At 40.1% G+C, this 24,522-nt stretch overlaps 2 protein-coding genes across 2 annotated transcripts; both read left to right on the top strand.

The window, feature by feature from the left end:
* The first annotated feature begins 716 nt into the window (after positions 1–716).
* On the top strand, positions 717–8,186 carry LOC102797228 (hydroperoxide isomerase ALOXE3-like). Its single transcript, XM_087842510.1, has 14 exons — positions 717–872; positions 1,659–1,863; positions 2,000–2,081; positions 2,306–2,428; positions 2,519–2,622; positions 3,033–3,199; positions 3,330–3,473; positions 3,766–3,969; positions 4,153–4,239; positions 4,345–4,514; positions 6,661–6,782; positions 6,924–7,024; positions 7,664–7,834; positions 8,007–8,186. Exons 1-14 carry the CDS (start codon positions 720–722, stop codon positions 8,184–8,186), a joined length of 2,013 nt encoding a protein of 670 aa, XP_087698636.1. The 5' UTR covers positions 717–719.
* An 8,274-nt stretch (positions 8,187–16,460) lies between these two features.
* LOC148102504 (polyunsaturated fatty acid lipoxygenase ALOX15B-like) lies at positions 16,461–23,859 on the top strand. The gene is made up of 14 exons (XM_087842511.1): positions 16,461–16,651; positions 16,855–17,059; positions 17,238–17,319; positions 17,569–17,691; positions 17,962–18,065; positions 18,314–18,480; positions 18,597–18,740; positions 19,293–19,496; positions 19,643–19,729; positions 20,503–20,672; positions 21,603–21,724; positions 21,848–21,948; positions 23,274–23,444; positions 23,599–23,859. The coding sequence occupies exons 1-14, from the start codon at positions 16,499–16,501 to the stop codon at positions 23,776–23,778; spliced, it is 2,013 nt and encodes a 670-aa protein (XP_087698637.1). The 5' UTR covers positions 16,461–16,498; the 3' UTR covers positions 23,779–23,859.
* Positions 23,860–24,522: the final 663 nt, after the last annotated feature.

The following is a 24,522-nucleotide window of genomic DNA, read 5'->3' on the forward strand; positions in this document are numbered from 1 at the left end:
CCCGAGCTCATCAAAAGCTAATTGTAATTGTTGGAAAACCATGTTGGTGGTAGGAGCACAAAAATAATTGTGTCATCTACATATAAATTATAAAATATATTTAGCTTTTGTCCCACACCCTTAACATTAATATCAAATAATGTAAGACAGATCACTCCATTAGTGACATTTTAAAAACTCAAAGAGAGACCGTTAAACTGCACACTGCTTGTAGTCAGGAAGGTAATTAGTAAACCAGCCTTCATCTGAAAGGCCTAGTTCCAATAACTTCTAGGAAAATGACAAATCAGCAGTGTCAAGGGCTTTGACAGCTCAATAAAAAGAGTGGTGCAGTTTATAGTCAACACTGGCAGAGCTAATAATTAACATGAATAAGATAACACTTCTTTCAGATTTTATTATTTGGGTAACCTTATTTGGCATTTCATCACAATACCTGATTGATGCAACTGACTGGACACTCCCACTAAACCGAGTAAATAAAAAGAGAAATTGTAGGGGCAAGTTCTGACAGAACAGTTATTCTAAGAAACTTCCTCGTCTCATTGACAAAGGTAAGAGAGGTTTTCACAGGATTTCAGTCAGAAATTGTGGGTCAAAAAAGGCATTTAGATAATGTCTTTAAATTCTTTTAATTGTGATGTCACAATTTTAACTGCTTACATTTCCAAATTAGTGCTAAGAGTGATTATAATTCTCCCCCTACCAGGATTTGAAAAATGGTGCAGTATAAAGTGACCGTATTCACTGGCGATCGCCTTAATTCCACTACTCTTAACAATGTCTACATTAAGCTGGTGGGCACAGATGGGGAGAGTGATCGCAAGTGGCTCATGGGCTTGAAAGGGACTTCATCCTTCGTCATAGGAGCTGTAAGTCTGGGATGACCATCTCCATGATTTTTTCAGGTTCTGTGGGGATTAGAGAAATATTTTGCTGCTATTGTTAATAATCATCATCATTACCATTGCATTAATAATACAATCTGCAGTATTGATATTGTATTCAGATGTTTAAACATATTGGTACCCAATTAGCCTTTATTACAGGTGCAGTTATAACCACGTTAAACTGTTGAGTTAAATCAATAATCTTAAATGCTTTTGAATGCTTGTTATAATCTTAAATGTGTACGTGCTGGCCTTCTGTCTGGTGGAAAAGGTTACAAGGTTCAGCTGGTGAGGTGAAACTGAGTGCATTTCATGCTGACACCCACTCACACACACACAGTAGATAGACTAATTTATAGGTGAGAGGTTAGTCATGTTTGCTTGCAACTGCAAAATTGTCTCTGCAAAAAGAGGAACAGTTTCTTGCAGGATGTGGGTCTGGTGTTCCAGACGAGAAGTGAAAGTCAGAAGGTTGACAAGAAGCATCTGCCGTGGAGATGCCGGCCAGATCAGTGTTGTTATTTTGAAAGTTGATTACCTCCTTTACCCCTCCTCAATATTGAACCCAACAGTTCCCTATATGATATTGTACATGCAAACTTTTAGGGAAATAAGGGAATTATTAACTGTGGTTTATGTAAAGTTGAAATCTATCACCATGAAGATGGTCAAAGCAAACAGTTCACTTCATAGACCACAGTAAATTATAAGAGGAATTGTATGCTTGAGTGTCGAAGCTCAGCGGAAATTGCTATGTCATTTCTTTAGGTATCAAAGTTTAAGGTGTCCTGCTCCACTTCCCTTGGAAAGCTTGTGCTGATAGAGTTAGACAAACAGTCTCTCCCACTGTTCCCAGAAGATGATTGGTTTTGTGCCAAGGTGGAAGTGAAATCCCCTGAAGGAGACATCTACATCTTTCCTGTCTACCGCTGGATTGCTGATAGCAAGGTGCACCGCTTCAAAGATGGAAAAGGTTTGGGAAACTGTGCTCATCTTAAATCTTGTTCAAACCATTGAAGGTTTAAAACAAAGTTTGTAATGAGGCTGAAGCAGTTTCCCAATATACCATATTTACAAGAACAACTTGAAACCATTTTTTTCTTATTTAGCTCTGAGAGTCTTTGAAGACAACCATCATCTTGGCAGGTACAGTCGGCAGCAGGAGATTCAGCAGCGAGAGGAAGACTATCGGTGAGAATTCAGAGCTTATACACATTTTAGCTTTACAGCCCCTGAAACTGGAATACAAATGCTCTCCAGTTATAGCTGAATATCCTAATACTAATGATATTTATCCTTAAAATGAAGCATTACAATATATAGTTTGTCTGCTGAGATTAATTTAAAAATGCATTGCAAACTATATTATCCATATATCATGTTTTGTGAATTGAAACTGCAATTTTTTTTCTCAGCTGGGATGCATCTGCAGAGGGAATACCTCACTCCATGAAGGCACAAAACCCAATTTTTCTGCCATCTGAGGTTCAGTTCTCCTTCACCAAAACTACAGAGTTTGTCTACACTGCTTCCACAGGGTGAAGTTCTTTTTTCTCTCTTTACCTATCAAAACTATAACTATGTTAAATATAATAAAGAAATAAGATGAATGTGCTCTTCTGTTTCAGACTGACTGAGCTGAAGCTGAAGGGACTGGATAACCGTAAGGAGAAGTGGGATAATATTGACAGCATCAATCGAGTGTTTTGCTGCAAAAAGACTGACATATCAGGTAATTAACATCATAGTTGGAGTATCGAGTACTTATACTGTGTGCATAATAATATGTATAATAATATGTACTTAACTGTTACCTTTGAAGTGTTACTATATAAGTATACAGGGTCGATTTTCCTGAATAATAAGAACATTAGACAGCCTGTTCTGGAAAAACATAAATATTATATATGTTTATAGCTATTGATTGATGTTTAAAACTGAGAATATAAAGTCTCATTTTATCTTATGACAGGTGATCTAACAAATAGAATATGGTTTCAATATCTAATAAAGCTCACCAGAGAGAGCTTATGACTTTTTATACATTTCACACAAAGTTAGAAATGGAGCAAAATTTGTAGGCTAGTTTAAAAAAGGAACATGTTGTTAAATGCTTTTTTTCTTTTTCTTTTTCTTTTGCAGAATATGTTCAGGAACACTGGAAAGAGGATGCTTTCTTTGGCTACCAGTTTCTAAATGGTGTCAACCCCATTTTGATCCAGTGTTGTACAACCCTGCCCAGTAACTTCCCTGTCACTGATGACATGGTCTTTCCCCGCAGTCGTTGCAACCTTGCAGATGAAATGAAGGTGACTGTAGAAAGACACAAAAAAAGGAGAAAGAAATGTTTCTTAAATCAGCTACTTGGTCATTGCAATAAATGCACTTACACATTCACTGAATATACACACTGCTGAAATAACCTGAACTTTCAAACAGAAAGGGAACATATTCCTGTGTGACTACAAGCTTCTGGATGGAGTAAAAGCAAACACCATCAATGGGAAGAAGCAGTACTTGATGGCTCCTCTCGTCCTGCTCCACAAAGCTCCTGACAATAAACTAATGCCGATTGCTATTCAGGTAATTTAGTTCAGATTAGCTTTATTTACATAGCAAAATATATATATTTTCTAGGGTAAATATGAGAGGAAAATCCCAACAATCAGGCAATTCTTTGTGAGCAAGCACTTTGGCAACATTGGAAAGGAAAAACTCCCTTTTTAACTGGAAGAAACCTCTGTCAGAAGCCACCTGCCACGACCAGTTGGGAGTGAGGGGAGAGGGAGAAGGACAAAAGACATGCTGTAGGAGAAAGACAGATATTAAAAATAACTAATAATTTGACTTATCACTTGTCCCTGTCCTTGTATAGCTGAAGCAGACTCCATCAGATGACAATCCAATCTTTCTTCCTACTGATTCTGAGTACGACTGGTTGATAGCCAAGATTTTTGTAAGAAGTGCAGATTTCAATCACCATCAGCTCAATGCTCACCTGCTGCGCACACATTTGCTGGCCGAGGTTTTTGCAGTGTCACTGCTGCGCAACGTGCCCATGGTGCATCCTCTGTACAAGGTAACTGATGTTTGCTGAAACTCAGTGTTTTGGTTTGTAAATAATTTTAAATAACATTGAAAACATTTGAGTTTATCAATGTGTCCACAAAGGACATTTGATTGTGCAACAGCGTACCTCAGCATAATAAATGCCAAAGTTTTGCCCCAATCTAGCACTAACAGAGTTCCCTCTTTCCCTCAGCTCCTCAAACCTCACACACGCTACACTCTGCAGATCAACTTCTTAGCTCGACGCCTTCTCATTTCTGACACTGGCAATTTCACTCAGGTACGCAAAGAACAGCACACTCACCAGATCTTTACCTAAATAACTGTTTCTTTTTCAGTGTCATGTACAACATTTGTCTCTAACTGTGAGCTACCCATTCTCTAGTTTGCTTCATCAGGTGGAGAGGGCATGTTTACAATCCTGAAGAGGTCAGTGTCCTCAATGACCTACAGCTCCCTCTGTATAACAGATGACATTGCTGAACGTGGCGTGGAGGCTGTGCCAAACTTCTACTACAGGGATGATGGACTAAAGGTTTGGGATATCATCCACAGGTATGGTAGTTTTGCCCTCTTAATGACGCCACCAAGCTGCTGCAGTTCTGTTATAACAATAATATTTTATTATTTGTTAGTTTATTATTTTTATTTTATTTATGTCATTTTACAATTCTGTTTTCCATCCATCCATCCATCTTCTTCCGCTTATCGGGGGCCGGGTCGCGGGGGCAGCAACCTAAGCAGAGAAGCCCAGACCTCCCTCTCCCCAGCTACCTCCTCCAGCTTGTCTGGGGGAACACCAAGGTGTTCCCAGGCCAGCCAAGAGATATAATCTCTCCAGCGTGTCCTGGGTCTGCCCCTGGGCCTCCTCCTGGATTCTGGGAGTTGGCCCAAGACCGGGAAATTCTTTTTTCAATTTGGTTTCCCAATAAAAGTTAATTGAAAAAATGAACACAAAATTAACACACAAGAAAGAGATGAAAACAGGCGCTGTTGGAATGCTACTAAGCAAGTAACCCCAGTGGAAAGGTTACGTGACTAGGATGAGGGACCTATGGAATCTTCGATACCCAGCATCCAGATTGATGGCGAAACAACTTGGGGAATGTTTTCCAACATTCAGAAGATGGAACTGCTCAGACAGCTAGAGATTGACGAGGTACAACACAAATGCTACGGCAAGGGGAAGCCAGGATGACAAGTCAAGGGGGAGATATCATCACCTCCACCTGAGATTGGGTGGGGGCCCCAGATACGATGGAAGAAGGATCCTTGAGCGCGAGAGGAACTGACCTGAGAGATAAGATCATGGCAAAGCTGGAAACCTGGATCCTTCATGGCAGGTTACTAAGACTATGTGAAGTACCCTCAGAAGATCTACTAGATCAGGGGTGTCGAACTCCAAGCCCCTGCAGGTTTTATATGTGTCCTTGATCCATCACAGCTGATTTAAATGGATAAATTACCTCCTCAAAATGTGTTGAAGTTCTCCAGAGGTCTGGTTATGAACTAATCATTCAATTCACATGCATGATATCTAAAACCTGTAGGACACCTGCCCTCGAGGCCTGGAGTTTGACACCCCTATACTAGATGATGTGAATGCTGCACTATGGACAAGACTGAGACTAACCAGCTGATCTACACCACGGCAACGGTGATCAGTGAGAAGTTCAACAGCCACAAGGAGCAGTGGCCAAGATAAGGGTAGCACGTAGGGAGGTTAGCCAACTATCGGAGCTGCAGAAAGGTGCAATGAAAAAGGTGCTACGGCCAAGCAAAGACTCACAGCCTTGGCAAACTTGAAGAGGTACACCAAAGAGATAGAAAGCAGGAGAATAAACCAGCTGTTCTCCACAGAACCAGCCATGGTGTACTCTTAATGGCAGGGGAACAATATGAGAACAGCAGCACCAAGGCTGGAAACAGAGCAATAGTGGAAGAGCATATGGGAGAAGGACCCAACCCATAGCATCAATGCTCAGTGGCTAGTGGATCTAAGAGCAGACCACAGCAACCTCCGTGAACAGAGCCATTCAAGAAAGGGTCTCCAGTATGAAGAGGAGCCTACTGGCTGAAGAAGCTGGCTGAGGAATGCCCCACCACTTCCTGTGGGGCATTCCTCTATTTGCCGGTGGAATGTACCACCGGCAGATAGAGGAAGTGGCTGACATCCAGAAATCCTATCAGTGACTGGACAAAGCTGGAGTGAAAGACAACAAAGAGACACTAATCTTGGCAGCACAGGAACAAGCTCCATAGAGGCTGGAGTCTATCACATCATGCAAGACCCCAGTTGCATGCTATGTAAAAATGCCCCTGAGACAATCCAGCACATAAGAGCAGACTGCAAGATGCTAGCAGGCAGGGGCATGGAGCGCCATAATCAAGTGGCCGGTGCGGAGTATGGCCTGGAAGTCCCGAGGTCAAAATAGGAGGCGCCGCCTAGGATGGTTGAGTGATCAAGCTAAGCAAGTACCACAGAAGTTCTGTGGTTCCCGTAAACATTCAGATGAGAGATTAGTATATTAAGTATAGACTAATGTTAAACATTGTTCAATTTTTTTAATTAAAGTTTCTCAGAAGGTGTTAGTACTTCTCTTAAAATGAAATGTGTGTCTAATACTTACAGATATCTACCATCCCTAAGTAAAATGAATGAAATAAATAATGAAAGCATATTTCATCCAATTTCTTAAAGGTTTGTGCAGGGAATGCTCGGCTACTACTACAAGAGTGACAGTGAGGTCCAGCAGGACTCTGAACTTCAGAAGTGGATTTTGGACATTTTTGAACATGGTTTCTTTTCTCAAGGAGAAACAGGTTGGCTTCAAAGAAATGTTCAGTTCTTATTATGATAAAGTTGATTGATCCTTAGTATATATGATTATAATCCAAACATAAATCCAATCTTTGTTTGTTCACCTCAATGCAATTGATGCTGGGGGGGTTTCTGCTCAACAGGAATTCCTCAGACATTTACTTGTGTGACTGAGTTGGTCAAGTTTGTCACCATGGTGATCTTCACTTGCTCAGCCCAGCATGCAGCTGTGAACTCTGGACAGGTGAGTCCTTGTATAAACACAGTTTTGCTAACAGTGCATGAACATCTGAGAACCTAGGAGACCTTTGGGAGAGCAATGATGATCCATCTCATTTAGGATTCTAGCTGCTCTACAGTCCTGGGTCTTTATCCTGTTCTTCATTTCATGATGTATCAAATGTTTTCAACTGGTGAATGGTCTAGTCTGCAACAAGGCAAGTTCAGCATCCGGACTCTTCCATAATGAAGCTATGATGTGATAGATGCAATATGGGATTCAGCACTGTCTTGCTGAAATATGTAAGTCCTTCTCTGAAAAAGATGTCATCTGGATGGGAGCATGTGTTGCTCTAAAACCAAACCTGTATTTATGTATATTTACATCTGAGAAACTCTGGCTCTCTAACACACTCTGTTTATACCCAGTCATGGTACTGACAAGCTGCAGTTGTTGAGGCATTTCTCCCAAAATCAGTGAAGTTAAACTAAACTGGTCATGCAAAGAGAAAATGTGAATAATTATATAAATAGTACCATAAAACTACAGGGAAGCATCACCAATATAAAAAAAAACAAAGAAGGAATTATACATTAAACGCCATTATTACACCATCATTTTACTTTTTAATCAGTTATCTTTTACCTTCTTGATCAAATGCAGTATGACTATGGTGGCTGGATGCCCAACACTCCCATCTCCCTGCAACTCCCGCCACCGACCACAAAGGGGACGACAAGCGAGGCCACGATGCTGGCCACCTTCCCTGACGTCAATGTAACAGTTCAGGGCATGGCCACCGTGTGGCTGCTCAGCAAGCAGTCCAGTGACTTTGTAAGCAGCAAAGATTTCATTAAAAATGACAGGAATTATGTCTGAATTTAATTTTTGTAAACACATTACAACTGTATACAATAATTCCAAGAGCCTATTTTGATTAAAAGCAAAGATTTTTTTAAATTGAATTTTGTTGAAGAAAACTTAAATGTATCATTGTTCTCATCAGGTCCCTCTTGGCCAGTACCCGGAGGAGCACTTCATTGAGGAAATTCCTCGCAAAATACTAAAGGATTTTCAGATGGAGCTTGAAGATTTAAGTTTAGTTATTAAAGCCAGAAACAAGCGTTTAGAAGTGCCATACACCTACATGGATCCGGCAGAGTTAGAAAACAGTGTGGCCATTTGAATATTAGAAGACTCAGCTGTGAGACAAAATTCAGTTCCCTCTTCAAACAACAGCAAGGAAAGACCTCTACGTTCTGACTTTTACTGATGAAATAGAACAAAGAACTCACTACTTATAATCACTATATACTAAACTGTAAATTTTTTTCATCTGTGTTAAAATGTGATTTTTTTTTTTTTGCGTTACAATCTTGAATCATCTTCTGATTTGAAATGAAAAATGTTTGATTTTTGGGGTGTCTGTTCTGAAACAGTTGATCTCCTGATCATGATGTATTTTTTTTTTAGAAAACATTTACTGCATTTCATTGTTTATATTTTCATTATTTTAATGTTTCAATTTTCTTGAGCTAAACACAAACAGCTTTTTGGTGAGTTAGACAACATGAACACCCTAAACTTCGTCTGAGACTGCTATTTCATCTCGGCCACCAATGTGCACTTGGTTTCTTTGCAGAAATCTTTTGCGATTGTAGTTTATCATCATATTCTAAATTATCAGTTCTCTAAACCATCATTTAATGCATGGCACAGATTAAACACACATGGCTCACAGAAATTAACAAGATGGGTCTGCATTATCCACATTAGCCTGCTTATACTGTTGACATGTGTAGCATATTTATTTAACACTGCAAAATAGAGTGATGTTTACATAGGCCACTGTATTTTGTGTAGATACCATCTCAGTGGCAAAAATGTGATTATATTCAATTCAGTTCAATTTATATAGCACCAAATCCCAACAACAGTCATCTCAATTCAGAATGTGATAATATCAATTTACTTTACACTCACTGGGCACATTATTAGGTACACCTTGCTAGTACAAAGCTAGAACAAGGTGTTAGAAATATTCTTCAGTTGCTGCAGATTTGTCAGCTACACATCCATGATGTGAATCAAAGCTTATCTACTGGGTTGAGATCTGATGACTGTGACCATTTAAGTACAGCTCATTGTCATCTCAAAAAACCTGTTTGAGATGAAGTGAGTTTTGTGATATGAAACATTATCCTACTGCCCACATAGCAGACAGGTCTGGCCGGGATCTGGTGTCAAACCAGCACTGCTGGCTGACTTCTGATGGCATTTTCCCTCTGATTTCTAATACTCTGCCTGGCACCAACAACCAACAACCTTTAGACCAAGTCTAAAGTTTAAATCAGCTTTCTTCCCCTTTCTAATGCTTGGTTTGAACTTCAGGTTGCAGGTTGCTTTTGAGTTGTTGCCAAATGTTGTTGTTTTGTTTTTTTAAATATTTATGTTAAAGAGAAGCTGAACAGTTGCACACAACAAAGTGGCTGGTCAGTGTATACAGTAGTTTACCTACTTGTGTTATGCTATCCTTATAAAGGATATAGGGGGGAGAAGCAGTTATAATAATAAAATGTTTAAAAAAAAATAAGAATCTTGGGACTAAATTCTTAATTTCTTGTTTTGTTCTTAAAATCTGTTATATCTTTTCTCAGAATAAGGTTTTTGAATGATATTTATTATTAAATTAATACCTTTATTCATTTAATAATGAATAAAGGTATTCATTAATCAATGCATAAATGAATAGATGCCCTCTGAGTTCTGTGTAATATATGCAAGATCTGTTTTGCTAAATAAGAGACTAAAATTGCTCTGTTCACTTGTGGTCTGTGATACGTGCAGAAAAATCTAAACCTGAAGCACCACTTTGGGGGGAAGGAAATTGTCTTCATTCTAACAGAAGAGTATTTGCAATTTGTAACTGTGCTGAAGTTTCAACAGTATGTGGAGACTCTCACTTCCTCTGTCTGTTTGTAGGATGCAACATTTTACGCTGCCATATCTCTTCTGGAAAGCAGAAATTTCCCTGAAATGTGCGGTCCCTGCAGGAGACATCTGGAACTTCCCCATGTCGCACAGTGTTCAGATTCCAAACAGGACAGCGGGTTTGTGTACTTGAACGTGACTATTACCGTGTATTGTACTGTTTGTTCAGCACCTCACTATGCGCAGTATGTAGAATCTGAATAACTCAGAAGCATAACATTTCAATGGCTGTCACTATTATAGATTTTGCTGTCTATGTTGGGCACAGCCCGGTAGTGGTGTTGCTCTTGCAAAAAAGAGAGATATTTTTATGATACCAATTTTATTGATTTTATTCGAGGTTGCTGCTGACCATGTAGTCATAATACTCCTGAACTCACCTAATCACACATTTAGTGCTGAATGAACTTAATTTGTCCTTGACTGCTTGCAGGCCTCCTCAACTTCTAAGTGGATTTTAATTCTCATTTGTTTTTGCAATCCAGCTAACGAGTGACAAAATTTGTTACTTTCTGCCCTTCACACATTGGTAAATGACTAATGGACTGGTTCTTACATGGCACTTTGTTACTCAATTTGAGCACTCATAGCACTTTAGAGCATACCTCATTCATCTAGTCACTCAGATTCATACAAGCACTTTCTTTCTTCGCCTAAGTAAATGGTAAGTGGTAAATGGATTGATTCTTATATAGCGCTTTTGTACTCAAAGCACTCAGAGCGCTTTACACAGCATTCACCCAATCACACAAACACTTTCTTCTGTGCTTTTAAGTTCTCACTAACTAACTACTACTCATTCATACTCCTGGATGTATCAGAGAGCAACTTAGGGTTAGTATCTTGCCCAACATGCAGACTGGGGGAGCCAGAACCTGCTCTACCTCCTGAGCTACAGCCACCATAAGTGGTTTCTAGCTAGCATTCTCACACCTTCACACTCTGATGAATGCATTAAAAAGCAACTTATTGTTCAGTATCCTACCCAACAATACTGGCTGCTCTGGCTCCTGAGCTACAGTCAACCTACTACATTCCTGACATTCTGATCCATAGTTTAGTTTACCTAAAGTTTAGGGAAACTTTATTTTAGGTAAACTAAAGTTTAGGTAAACTAGTTTAGTTTTTTTTTTCTGCAACTAATGGAAGCTATTTTAAGTTGTTATTCTGTTGCACAGTGTAATAAACACTTCATTGGCACATTTAGAATATTAGAAGATTATATTTTATATAAATGAGCATCTTATATTTTAGTGTACAAAAGTAACTTTGCTCACTTTAGCAAAGCACAACAGAGAACTACACTGATCATTATAAACTGTTTTTTGTGCTCGTCTTGGAATAAATTAGCCAAGCTGGCATTTATAAACTCAGCAGGGATAGCACTTCAGGCAAAATCCCAATTTAGAAAAGATGCCCCCCTTCCAAATGTTGGAAAGTGAAATATAATATTTCTTGTTAACTAAGGAGACAATCCTGCCTTTTTTTCTTCCTTTTTTTAAAGGGGGCATCAGAATTCTGTTATGATGTTGGAAGGATTCAGAGTGTAGTGTATCTATATAAATATACATTAAACCCTTTAATGGTCGACATAATCACCACATTGTTATAGTTTGAAAAAACGGTGGCTTCGTGACTCTTGTGCTTTGCATTATAATCATTGTGTGCTTTAATCTTAAGGCAAATATTAAAGCATAATGATTTTTTGTTATTGTTATCATATAAGTTTGCTGGCAATTAAACATGAGACAAAATCAATGAAAAAAATTAATTAGGCGATTTTAAAATGAGCTGTTTAGATTTGTGGATTTAATGTCAGAGACGTAACACTCTAACCAGTTCTACACATCAGAAATCTCTAAGACCGTTGAATCATGCAGGTCATGAAATTACTTTATACTTCATACTTTAAAACGAGTCTGCTCTTGCTATTGATTTGATCCTAATTTATAACATTTTACTGGAATTGACAGAATAACAATTTCGTGAATACGATTCACTTCATACCTGTTCTGCATGACTAGCAGAGGCAGTTTTTGTAATCCTATTCTCACACTTAGTTTCACCTTCTAAAACACAAATTCAGTGAAAGCCACAATCAAACAAACACCTTTTCACTGTAACCTTACACTGTAGCAGGAAGTGGTACCCGAATCAGTGTATTTTTAATCCTTTGGTCTAATGTTTAGGTTGTCTCAGGGTGGTTGATGAACCAATTTAGTGCTGTTACTGCACTGAAGTGCCTTTTAACTGAGTATGTGCCAATAGTTACTACAGAAAACTAGAGTGATAAGTATTAGTAGGAACGTTTTGGTTTTACCAGAGGATTATGCACTTGCAGACACATTTAAAATCCTTTTCTCTTTAACTCTACTGATATTTAACACAAAAACTATTGTGCTGCACACATTACAGCAAAGTGAGTGATGACTGATGATTGTGCAAACATATTTTTTCTCGTGTAAGGAAACTCCGCCCTTCATTCCAGTTTGCTGCACATGAATACGTTTTCCACTTTTGTATCCCCCATAGATTGACCAACAACTTGAAGCCCACCAAACTTCTGAAATCAGTGAACAAACATCACCACACCATTTAAACTTTTTTTTTTTCTAATATAATTATTAACGGAGGCAAAACAACTTAACTGTATTTACCACTACCCACTTTGATTTCATGACCATGCTCACAGAAGAGCCATTGTTTAGTTATTATTCTGGCTCATTAACAAAAATAACAGATTTTTATTTTCCTATAAACAGTCCAACAAGGATACAATTCTATGTAGAGGCACATTACACTGGTGGTTACGGTGGCCCTGAGAGGCCAAACGGACTGCAACTAAAGAAAACACCAGCAATAAGAAAACCGCTGCAAAAGCACACAAAACACAACGGAGATGGGAAAAACATAAAATAGAAATGGAAAAAACTGATTTCCAAAAGCACAAGAGAAGTGTTTCGGGGGAGACAATAACTGACGGACCAGTTGCAGGAACCAAAATATGCTAAGCATTGCGCTGTGAGACATTTAAAAGTGGAGGATCTAGGCACCTCACTGAACATGTAGGTGCCTGTGAACAGTGACCTGAGAATCATTCAAGCATAAAAAGTCACCTAACTCAAAGGATGAACCAGTGTTGTATCTACACTGTAGCGGGCGTGGTCGGTGGTGCCGCAGCAGGGAAGGCGGACGCACCTGCGCTGCATCACAGTCACGCCTCGCCAGCTTAAAATCTGCTCTGCCTGCTGTTTGTTGTTGTTGTATTAAAGTTCAGCTGCAAGCTGTGTATGTAACGTGACAGCAATCGGTAAATAAAAGAATAAAGATACTTGAAAGCATCTTCATGTCGTTGGGTCAGCCGTGGTCATTTAAATACACACCGCTTAGCAAAGAGGGTATTTTAACTTTTAACTTTGTCTTTACATTTTATGACTGGTAGCCTCCTTTAAAATATAATTTATTCCAATATCTTTCACTGAATTTATAGAAAATGCCTTAGCTCTTAGCCAAAAACCTGGCATATAGGATGCAGTGTATCCTCCAAAAAATTGAGGTAATTGAACAAGTGGAAGACAAAAGAATGTAGCAGGCCTAAGAAACTATCTACAGCAGATCAACATCTGAAAGTCATCCTTTAACATATATGTATAACATATATAAATAAATTCAACAAAGACCTGACACTGGACCTGAAACATGCATCTGGCCCTTCAGCTGATCCAGCTTATCAAAACTTCATCATAAATGGTCTCTCTCACGGCCTGGGGGATCAGCAGGATGCTGATTGGCTATTTCTACCTTTTTCTCTCTCTTGCTCTCTCTCTCTCCTCCTCTCTGTCGCCGGGACGGAACTCGTTGTGGCTTCACGCCTTCGTCCCACACCCACGGAAGGGCGTGATGCCCATCAAGGCGATTGGCATTTGAGCCAGCAGGAGTCTGCTGGTCTTCTTTGGATCGTTGTCTACCATGCGTCAGAGAGAGTCAAAGCTACAGCTCAGTTAAGTCAAGAGTCTATTATGAACGTCCATCCATCTTCATCCGCTTTATCCGGGGCCGGGTCGCGGGGGCAGCAGCCTAAGCAGAGAGGCCCAGACCTCCCTCTCCCCAGCCACCTCCTCCAGCTTATCTGGGGGAACACCAAGGCGTTCCCAGGCCAGCCGAGAGATATAATCTCTCCAGCGTGTCCTGGGTCTGCCCCGGGGCCTCCTCCTGGTGGGACATGCCTGGAACACCTCACCCAGGAGGCGCCCAGGAGGCATCCTTGTCAGATGCCCGAACCACCTCAGCTGGCTCCTTTCAATGTGGAGCAGCAGCGGCTCTACTCTGAGCCCCAATCTCGTTCTTTCGGTCACTACCCACAGCTCGTGGCCATAGGTGAGGGTAGGGATGTAGATCGACCGGTAAATTGAGAGCTTCACTTTTACACTCAGCTCCTTCTTCACCATGACGGACCGGTGCAGCGTCCGCATTACTGCAGCCGCAACCCCAATCCATCTGTCGATCTCCGGCTCCCTTCTCCCATCACTCGCAAACAAGACCCCGAGATACTTGAACTCCTCCACTTGGGGCAGGAACTCATCCCCGACCCAGAGTGGGCACTCCACCCTTGAGAACCATGGCCTCAGATTTGGAGTTGCTGATCCTCATTCCCGCTGCTTCACACTCGGCTGCGAACCGTTCCAGTGCGAGCTGGAGGCCCTCACCCGATGAAGCCAACAGAACCACATCATCCGCAAAAAGCAGAGATGAGATTCTGAGGCCACCAAAGCGAAAGCCCTCTGCCACTTGGCTGCGCCTAGAAATCCTGTCCATAAAAATTATGAACAGAATCGGTGACAAAGGGCAGCCCTGGTGGAGCCCATCACCCACCGGGAACGAGTCCGACTTATTGCCGGCAATGCGAACCAAGCTCTTGCAACGGTTGTATAGGGATCGAATGGCCCGTAGCAATAGGTCAGACACCCCATACTCCCGCAAAACCTCCCACAGGACACCCCGAGGGACACAGTCGAATGCCTTCTCCAAGTCCACATATTCCCATACATGCACCCTCAAGTATCCTTGAGAGGATAAAGACCTGGTCCAGTGTTCTGCAACCAGGACAAAAACCGCATAGTTCCTCCTGTATCTGAGGTTCGATTAGCAGATGAACTCTCCTTTCCAGCACCCTGGCATAGACTTTCCCAGGGAGACTGAGGAGTGTGATCCCCCTGTAGTTGGAACACACCCTCCGGTCTCCCTTCTTAAAGATGGGGACCACCACCCCGGTCTGCCAGTCCAGGGGTACTGCCCCTGATCTCCACGCAACATTGTAGAGGCGTGTCAACCAGGACAGCCCTACAACGTCCAGAGCCTTCAGGAACTCGGGGCGGACCTCATCAACACCAGGGGCTCTGCCACCAAGGAGTTGTTTAACTGCCTCAGTGACCTCGCCCCCGGAAATTGGCGGGTCATTCCCCTCATCCCCAGACTCTGCTTCCTCCTCGGAAGACGTGTCAGTGGGATTAAGGAGGTCCTCAAAGTATTCCTTCCACCGCCTGACAATTTTCTCAGTCGACGTCAGCAGCATGAACGTTGTAATTAATTCTCGTTTCCTCGTCTACAGACCTCCTGAATACCTTCCCTGTGTGAATTATTGTGTTGAGTGTGGAGAGTGGAACTGCGGTCGTGAGTGTGAAGAATTGGAGAACGAGTGACTACCCCTTTGGATTTCCCTGGAGCCCCATCCCTCACTTTGTTGTATATAGCACTGCCCTGCACTTCCTGTATAAACACCTGGTGGATTCTGTAAATAAATTCTTGTGTACAGCTGATTCTGGAGTCCTGCGCTTGAGTCCCCACGTTGAACCATAACAGTCTCAGTGAAAGTGTGACTGTCAAGTCATTCTTAAGGAAGCAAAACAGGGAGAAAAGGCTGAGGTAGGCCAAATTACACAAGAATGGGAAAGAACATCAGTGAAAACAGGTCACATATAGAGATGAATCCAAATTGAAAATTCAATTTAAAAAAATGATGGTTCAAATCATCAATGTATTTAGGAAGGTCAGGAGAGGTACAGCAGTGAGTGTTACAGCCATCTGTAAAACACAATGGGGGCTCTGTTATATTTTGATTATCCCTGAAGGCTACTTGAAAAAAATTACAAGGAAGCCTATCTAAGAGAAGGGTCATACCAAATATTGACTTAAAATTTTACAAAACTTTTTTGGTATGTGTATTTAGCAAATAGTTGCGTACTTCTACATTTCACAGTGGCTGCAATTTCTCTTGAATAAAATAAAGCCTCGTTATTTCATCATCAGCTCAAATTCCTGTGGTTTCTCAGGTTACAGCAGTTGATCACACATGTCCAACATTTCAACACAACACCTACCTGATGCAATTGCCTGGACACTCCCACTAAAATGTGTTAATAAAAAGAGACGATTGTGGGGGCAACTTCTGACAGAGTAGTTATTCCAATGAACTTCTCCACTAAGATCTGACCACATTCAAGAGGAAAAATGGTGCAGTATATAGTGACCGTATTCACTGGCGATCGCCTTAATTCCACTACTCTTAACAATGTCTACATTAAGCTGGTGGGCACAGATGGGGAGAGTGATCGCACGTGGCTCATGGGCTTGAAAGGGGCTTCATCCTTCGTTATAGGAGCCGTAAGTCTGAAATATGCATCTTCATGATTAAATGTTTCTTTTTCTTGTATGAGATGATACACAAATGAAATAATTTTGGGGGGAAATAATCACCATGAAGATGGTCAAAGCAAACGGTTCACTTCATGGAGCACAGTAAATTATAAGAGGAATTGTATGCTGGAGTATTACAGCTCAGCACAAACTGCTATGTCATTCTTTAGGTATCAAAGTTTAAGGTGTCCTGCCCCACTTCCCTTGGAAATCTTGTGCTGATAGAGATAGACAAACAGTCTCTCCCACTGTTCCCGGAGGACGCTTGGTTTTGTGCCAAGGTGGAAGTGAAATCCCCTGAAGGAGACATCTACATCTTTCCCATCTACCGCTGGATTGCTGATAGCAAGGTGCACCGCTTCAGAGATGGAAAAGGTTTGGGAAACTGTGCTCATCTTAAATCTTGTTCTGTAGTTACAAACCAGTGAGGACAACAAAAATCTTGTAATTAGACTAAAGCAGTTTTCCAATATACCACATTCACAAGAAACCATTTTTCTTTCTTTCTTTCTTTCTTTCTTTCTTTCTTTCTTTCTTTTCTTTTTTTTTATAGCGCTGAGAGTATTTGAAGACAACCATCATCTTGGCAGGTACAGTCGGCAGCAGGAGATTCATCAGCGAGAGGAAGACTATCGGTGAGAATTCAGAGCTTATACACATTTTAGCTTTACGGCCCCTGAAACTGGAATACAAATGCTGTCCACTTATAGCTGAATATCCTAATACTAATGATATTTAACCTTAAAATTAAGCATTGCAGCATATTCTTTGTCTGCTGGGATTAATTAAAAGAAATTAAACTATTGCATATGTTGCAGATAAAAAGTATATCATGTCATACTGTAATTAACTTCCTCATCATCGCTGTTTCTTTGTTTCATCAGCTGGGATGCATATGCAGAGAAAATACCTCACTCCATGAAGGCAGAAAGCCCATTTTCACTCCCGTATGAGGTTCAGTTCTCCTTCACCAAAACTAAAGAGTTTCTCTACACTGCTTCCACAGGGTGAAGTTCTGTTATACATATTTTTCTCTTTACTCTTTACGCCTCTGTCACTGCGCCCCAGGGCGGTTGTGGCTACACAGTAGCTTGCCATCACCAGTGTGTGAATGGGTGGATGATTGTGTATAGTCAAAAGCGCTTTGGGGTCCTTAGGGACTAGTAAAGTGCTAAACAAGTACAGGCCATTTACCATTTACCATATTTTTCTCTTTACTTATCAAAAGTATATTAAGTATCACAATGAAGTTAAATAAATGTGCTCTTCTGTTTCAGACTGACTGAGCTAAAGCTGAAGGGACTGGATAACCGTAAGGAGAAGTGGGATAATATTGACAGCATCAATCGAGTGTTTTGCTGCAAAAAGACTGAAATATCAGGTGCTGTACTAACATCATAGCATATTGGAGTCCTTATACAGTATGCACTCTATGCAATAATAAGCTGAATATTGGGCAGCCTGTTCTGTAAACCATATATATTCTTACAAGAGAAATCTGACTTTTCTTTTACAGTTCACGTAATGAAGACTCTCAGACCCTGAACTTCTGGCATTAATTCAGAAATTTAGCAGAATTTAGTAGCTCACAGTTTCAAAAATAATAAGTTAAATGTTTCTTTCTCACAGAATATGTTCAGGAACACTGGAAAGAGGATGCTTTCTTTGGCTACCAGTTTCTAAATGGTGTCAACCCCATGTTGATTCAGCTTTGTACAGCCCTGCCCAGTAACTTCCCTGTCACTGATGACATGGTCTTTCCCCATGGCCGTTGCAGCCTGGCAGATGAAATGAAGGTGATCATCTGAATTCTTTATAATAAATTGATTTTTTTTGTCAAATAATTGTACTTGCACAGTCACTGACTAAATGTTATATCCACACTGTTGCAATATCCTGAACTTTCAAACAGAAAGGGAACATATTCCTGTGTGACTACAAGCGTCTGGATGGCGTGAAAGCAAACACCATCAATGGGAAGAAGCAGTACTTGATGGCACCTCTCGTCCTGCTCCACAAAGATCCTCATGATAAGCTAATGCCGATTGCCATTCAGGTAATTCAGACACTAAGGTTTAAGTTTGTGTATTCATCAGCTTATCAGTAGAGATAGCACACCTGTTAATGTGTAAAGCAATTGTTCATGTACAACGTCATTGTAAAATCAAAATAAAAGGATATTCTATTTGCAACCATAGCTAGTACCATATCTGAACACCAGCTGTGAAGTGTTTTTGCTGAGCCTTAGCCTTGTGAAAGTTCATCCCATAGCAGTATCCAGGTTGCTGAATGCAGAGTCTGACACGTACATAAATCAAGTCAGTTTCTTTTATGGCGCCAAAATAACAAACAGCCTTCACAGTTAATTCTGTACAATACACTCACACAGATGCAACATATGCCACATATTTACTGAGCAGAGAGAGATAGCATCAGTAAAAACTAATTAAAAGCATCATGTAAATCTGTTCAGAAGAAATGCTCTGTTAGAAGGGATTCAGTGGAAATTCCCCATAAGGAGATCAGCAGAGTATCAAACTATTAATTGATTATAGGAGTATACTTGATCATCTGTATCAAATGACTGCTCTGCCCTGTCCTTCTGTAGCTGAAGCAGACTCCATCAGATGACAATCCAATCTTTCTTCCTACTGATTCTGAGTACGACTGGTTGATCGCCAAGATTTTTGTAAGAAGTGCAGATTTCAATGAGCATCAGCTCAATGTTCACCTTCTGCGCACGCACTTGCTGGCTGAGGTTTTTGCAGTGTCACTGCTGCGCAACGTGCCCATGGTGCATCCTCTGTACAAGGTAACTGACGTTTGCTGAAACTTCAGTTTGTTTTATGCCATTATTTCAGTGGTGTGGAAAGCATTCGTCCATAACGGCTGGTTGTGGACAATAAAATGAAGTGTTGCCCCAATCATGTCACTAACACAGTTCCCTCTTTCCCGCAGCTCCTCAATCCTCACACGCGCTACACTCTGCAGATCAACTTCTTAGCTCGGCGTCTTCTCATTTCTGACACTGGCAATTTCACTCAGGTATGCAGTAAGACCAGCACACTTATGACGTAAAAACTGTTTCCGCAAGAGCAAATGTTGCATTTTAAGGAGAAAATTACTTTGAGCGAAGAAAAGTTTAATTTGCCCAAACAAAATTAACTGCTGCATGCAGTACGTGTGATAAGTATGTTATTTTATTTTAAAATATAAATATAAAAAAAAAAAAAAAATTTAAGTCCATTGTTGGTTTTAATCTAGTTTAAACCAAACCACTCTATTGGATTTAGCTACACTTTGGACAGTGTTTTCGGAATGCTGTAGCTAGCGAGCTGATTGGAGACCAAAACAGCCAATCAGAATTTTTGCATCCAAGTCTGTGATTGGTTGGTTTTGTGGCACATTTATAACAGTGTACAGAGAGTTGAGCGTGCTCTCAACATCTCTGCACTGAGAGCAGGTCTACAGATGTCCGTCAGCACACAGAGCAGAGATCTGAGCAAGAGCAAATGCCAACAACCAAGCGAGAGTGGCTGTTATTGTGTGTGTAAATGGATAATAGCAAACACTGAAATACATTTCTTGCACGCAGCAATTATTTTGTTCACTCAAATTAAACTTTTCTGCAATCAAAATATTTTTCTTCTCAAAATGCAACAACACTTGATTTTTTTTTCTCTTTTTGTAACGTGCGCTCAGAGTAGAGGCACAAAAATAACACCATACTCACTCACTAGACCTTTACCTTAACAATTGATTTGTTTTCAGTGTCATGTACAACATTTGTCTCTAACTGTGAGCTACCCATTCTCTAGTTTGCATCATCAGGTGGAGAGGGCATGTTTACCATCCTGCAGAGGTCAGTGTCCTCATTAACCTACAGCTCCCTCTGCATACCTGATGACATTGCTGAACGTGGCGTGGAGGCTGTGCCAAACTTCTACTACAGGGATGATGGACTAAAGGTTTGGGATATCATCCACAGGTACCACACTTTCTTTTCTTTTGATTTTGATTTTCTCCAAATGATGCCATCAAGCTGCAACAATTCAGAGTTTGTAAATAATGGGTCATCCTATCTTAAATCAACATAAAAAACTGAACTGGTCTTTCTCCACAGTATTGGCTGGTTAAAATATGAAAATCAATAAATAAAAGCCTCCTGTAAAGTCATATATTTGAGCACACAGTAATAACAAACTTTCCTTTGCAAAAGACAACAATGACAATTTCTTTGCACAGCATGTAAACCACATGGTGGTCTCATTGTCTGTTTGCTTTTTGTTTTTTGTATTTATGGTCTTCATTGGTGAAGGAATTGAATTAAGAGATGTCTTTGAGCTGGCTAACCTATTTGTTATCATTGTCATTAATATTATTTCAAATCTCCAATGTGGACAGAAAAAGACAGAGATATGTTACACCTTTTCTATGTACCTTTCTTAACTAGATTTCTTTGTTTTATTGCAAAAGCTTTCTTTTGTGGACGTCACATCTGAGTGTGGCTTGCATAACACCTCTTCTTCTAGTCTTTGCCAACATTTTCCTTGCATCAGTTTCTTCGGTTAGTCTGTTTTTTAACCTTCATTGGCCAACAATGATCTTATTAAACAACATTTAGATTTCTGTTGAAACTAAAATGCGTTAGTATCGCCTCTAAACTAAGAGATGTGTCTGCTACTTACAGAAGCCTACCTTCACTAAGTTAAATTATAAACACTTGGTGTGTTGATCGTGAACCTGTAACCTCCCTATTTTTAATCAGGACAAGGTACTTTGTGCCATTTATTTTTATGTAGTTTTTGAAACAAAAGAATTAGGGCAAATACAATTTTTATTATTTAAATAATCCTGGAGCAGTTTGTGTACAAATAATAAAATCATGTTTTACACAGTGTATTCCCATTTCTCAAAGGTTTGTGCAGGCAATGCTTGGCTACTACTACAAGAGTGACCGTGAGGTCCAGGAGGACTCTGAACTTCAGAAGTGGATTTTGGACATTTTTGAACACGGGTTCCTTTCTCAAGCAGAAACAGGTGGGTTTCAATAACTATCTTCAATTATTATGATGATAGTGGTGATTTCTCCATACTATATATTGCAACCTAAACCTAACCTGACCTAAACCTAAATGAATTTAAGTGATGCTGTTATTTCAGGAATTCCTCAGAAATTTACCAGTGTGACTGAGTTGATCAAGTTTGTCACCATGGTGATCTACACCTGCTCAGCCCAGCATGCAGCTGTGAACTGTGGACAGGTGAGTCCTTATATTATCCCAATTCTGAAAAAATGGCACAGTTTACAATGTCAATAAAAACACGATCAATGTAATGATCTGCAAATCTCAAAAACCCTAATTTTATTCACAATAGACAGTGTTGGGAAGGTTACTTTTAAAATGTATTCCATTACAGAATACAGAATACATGCCCCAAAATGTATTCTGTAACGTATTCCGTTACGTTACTCAATGAGAGTAACGTATTCTGAATACTTTGGATTACTTAATATATTATCATGCTGTTTACAACTACATGAATGTACTATTGCTGTGATTTATTACTGTTACTGAAGGTCCGCGGCTCCGAACCGTAGTAAAGGGACCTCTGGCTAATACGGTGGGTTCTGTGTCGGCTCGTAGCTGAAAACTAGCTTTACTTTGTTGTCTGGGTCAACTTTGCTAGCAGAGACAGAGAGAGACGTTGAAAGGCTGCTCCAACAGAACTTATTGTTTTTGGAGGAAAACACGAACACGGTGTACAGTCGAGTCTTAATAGCTTACTTACAGCTGGGCTCGTCAGGCACTCTTCTTGGCTGCAGTGGTTATTATTATATTTACATGCTTCCAGCTCCCGTTTCTGCTCGATGACAGCTCGTACTTTTCCTTTTTCTCCCTCCCTCGCTCACAGACACATAACGTGTATGGCAGTCCATTCTCCCTGCAGCACGGACTACACTGCCTATGATGCTACATTCTTTAGAGCTATACCTGTAGCATTCTGCCTATTAGCTTAGCACAACAACAACAACAAGGCCTCTCTCACCCAGGAAACACGCAGAGAGAGAGCGTCACCCTGTAACCATGGCAACCGTAACGCTGTCGCCTGGAACAACAGAACGTAGCTGTCAAACAAAACCCAAACAGTCCTGACCGCCACAATATGAAACAGTAAAGTACCGCCGTGTAATCCATTTATTTCAACAAAGTAACTGTATTCTAAATACCACCTTTTTAAACGGTACCTGTAACGGAATACAGTTACTCATATTTTGTATTTTAAATACGTAACGGCGGTACATGTATTCCGTTACTCCCCAACACTGACAATAGAACATAAAAAACGTCACATGCCTCCCTAAGACGCTCTTTTTATAGTCAGTCATGTTACTGACAAGTTGTAGCTGATGAAACATTTCTCCCACAATAAAATGTCATGCAAAGGGAAAGTGTAAATAATTGTATGAATAATACCATACAACAGCAGGAAGGTAACAACAATATTAAAAAACAAAGACAGAATTAAAAACTATGCTTTTTAATCTTAGTAAATCAGTTATCCTTTACTTATTCATTAAATACAGTTTGACTATGCTGGCTGGATGCCCAACACTCCCATCTCCCTGCAACTCCCACCACCGACCACAAAGGGGACAACAAGCGAGGCCACGATGTTGGCGACCTTCCCTGATGTCAACGTAACAGTTCAGGGCATGGCCACCGTGTGGCTCCTCAGCAAGCAGTCCAGTGACTTTGTAAGGAGCAAAGATTTCATTAAGAATGTCAGAAATTATGTTTACAGTAAATTTTTGTGAAAAAAATTACATATGCATGCAAGAATATTGACTTATTTTGACAAGAATTTGAATGTTGTTGAAGAAAAACTAAATGTATCACTGTTCTCATTAGGTCCCTCTTGGCCAGTACCCAGAGGACCATTTCACTGAGGAGATTCCTCACAAGATAATAAAGGATTTTCAGACGGAGCTTGAAATTTTGAGTGGAGTCATCAAAGCCAGAAACAAGAACTTAAACGTGCCATACACCTACATGGATCCAGCAGTGGTAGAAAACAGTGTGGCCATTTGAATATTAGAAGATAAGAAGACAAATTTAGCTTTTCTAGCGAAAGCAGGGAAAGAAATGTAAGTTCTGAGTTTTACTGATGAAATGGCGCAATGAACTTACTGCTTCTGATCATTTTATGCTGATTTGCGATTTTTACTTACCTGTTGAAATATGTCTGGGTAACATTTTCATCACTCTATGAGAGTGTCTGCTCTGAGCCAGTCTTACTAAAACTTTACCAAATTTCATTGCTTATATTTTCATTATTTTAATGTTTTGTTGTGTTTCTCCCACACAGATCTGTTTTATTCGTTAAAAATGTATTGCTTTACTCCCAAATCAACAAGCATTGTAATTCTATTATTGAATTAGTCCTTGACCTTTGTTTTAATCACCAAAAATAAGCACTGTTTTATGCTTTTATGCCTTAACACAATAAAGGTTTTTTTTGTTGATTTATTTTTTTGGAACAGCTATTTGGTGTCTGGTATAATACTAACATCGTAAACTCTATCTGAAGCTGCTGCTGTATTTTAGCTAACGTGCGCTTTCTACATTTCTTTGTAGAATCATTAAATTCTAGTTTTGTTGTATATAGTTAATTCAAATTGCTATAAATTAGCTGTAATTTATAATATACACTCCATCTAAATGGTAGATGGACTAGTTTTTATATAGTGCTTTTCTGCTCTGCCTGAACCCTCAAAGCGCTTTAAACAACACGTCTCATTCACCCATTCACACCCATTCATGGAAACATTTTTT

Source organism: Neolamprologus brichardi, chromosome 6 (genome assembly GCF_056152115.1).
Source record: "Neolamprologus brichardi isolate AB-2024 chromosome 6, ASM5615211v1, whole genome shotgun sequence".
In the NCBI taxonomy this organism is placed as follows: Eukaryota; Metazoa; Chordata; class Actinopteri; order Cichliformes; family Cichlidae; genus Neolamprologus; species Neolamprologus brichardi.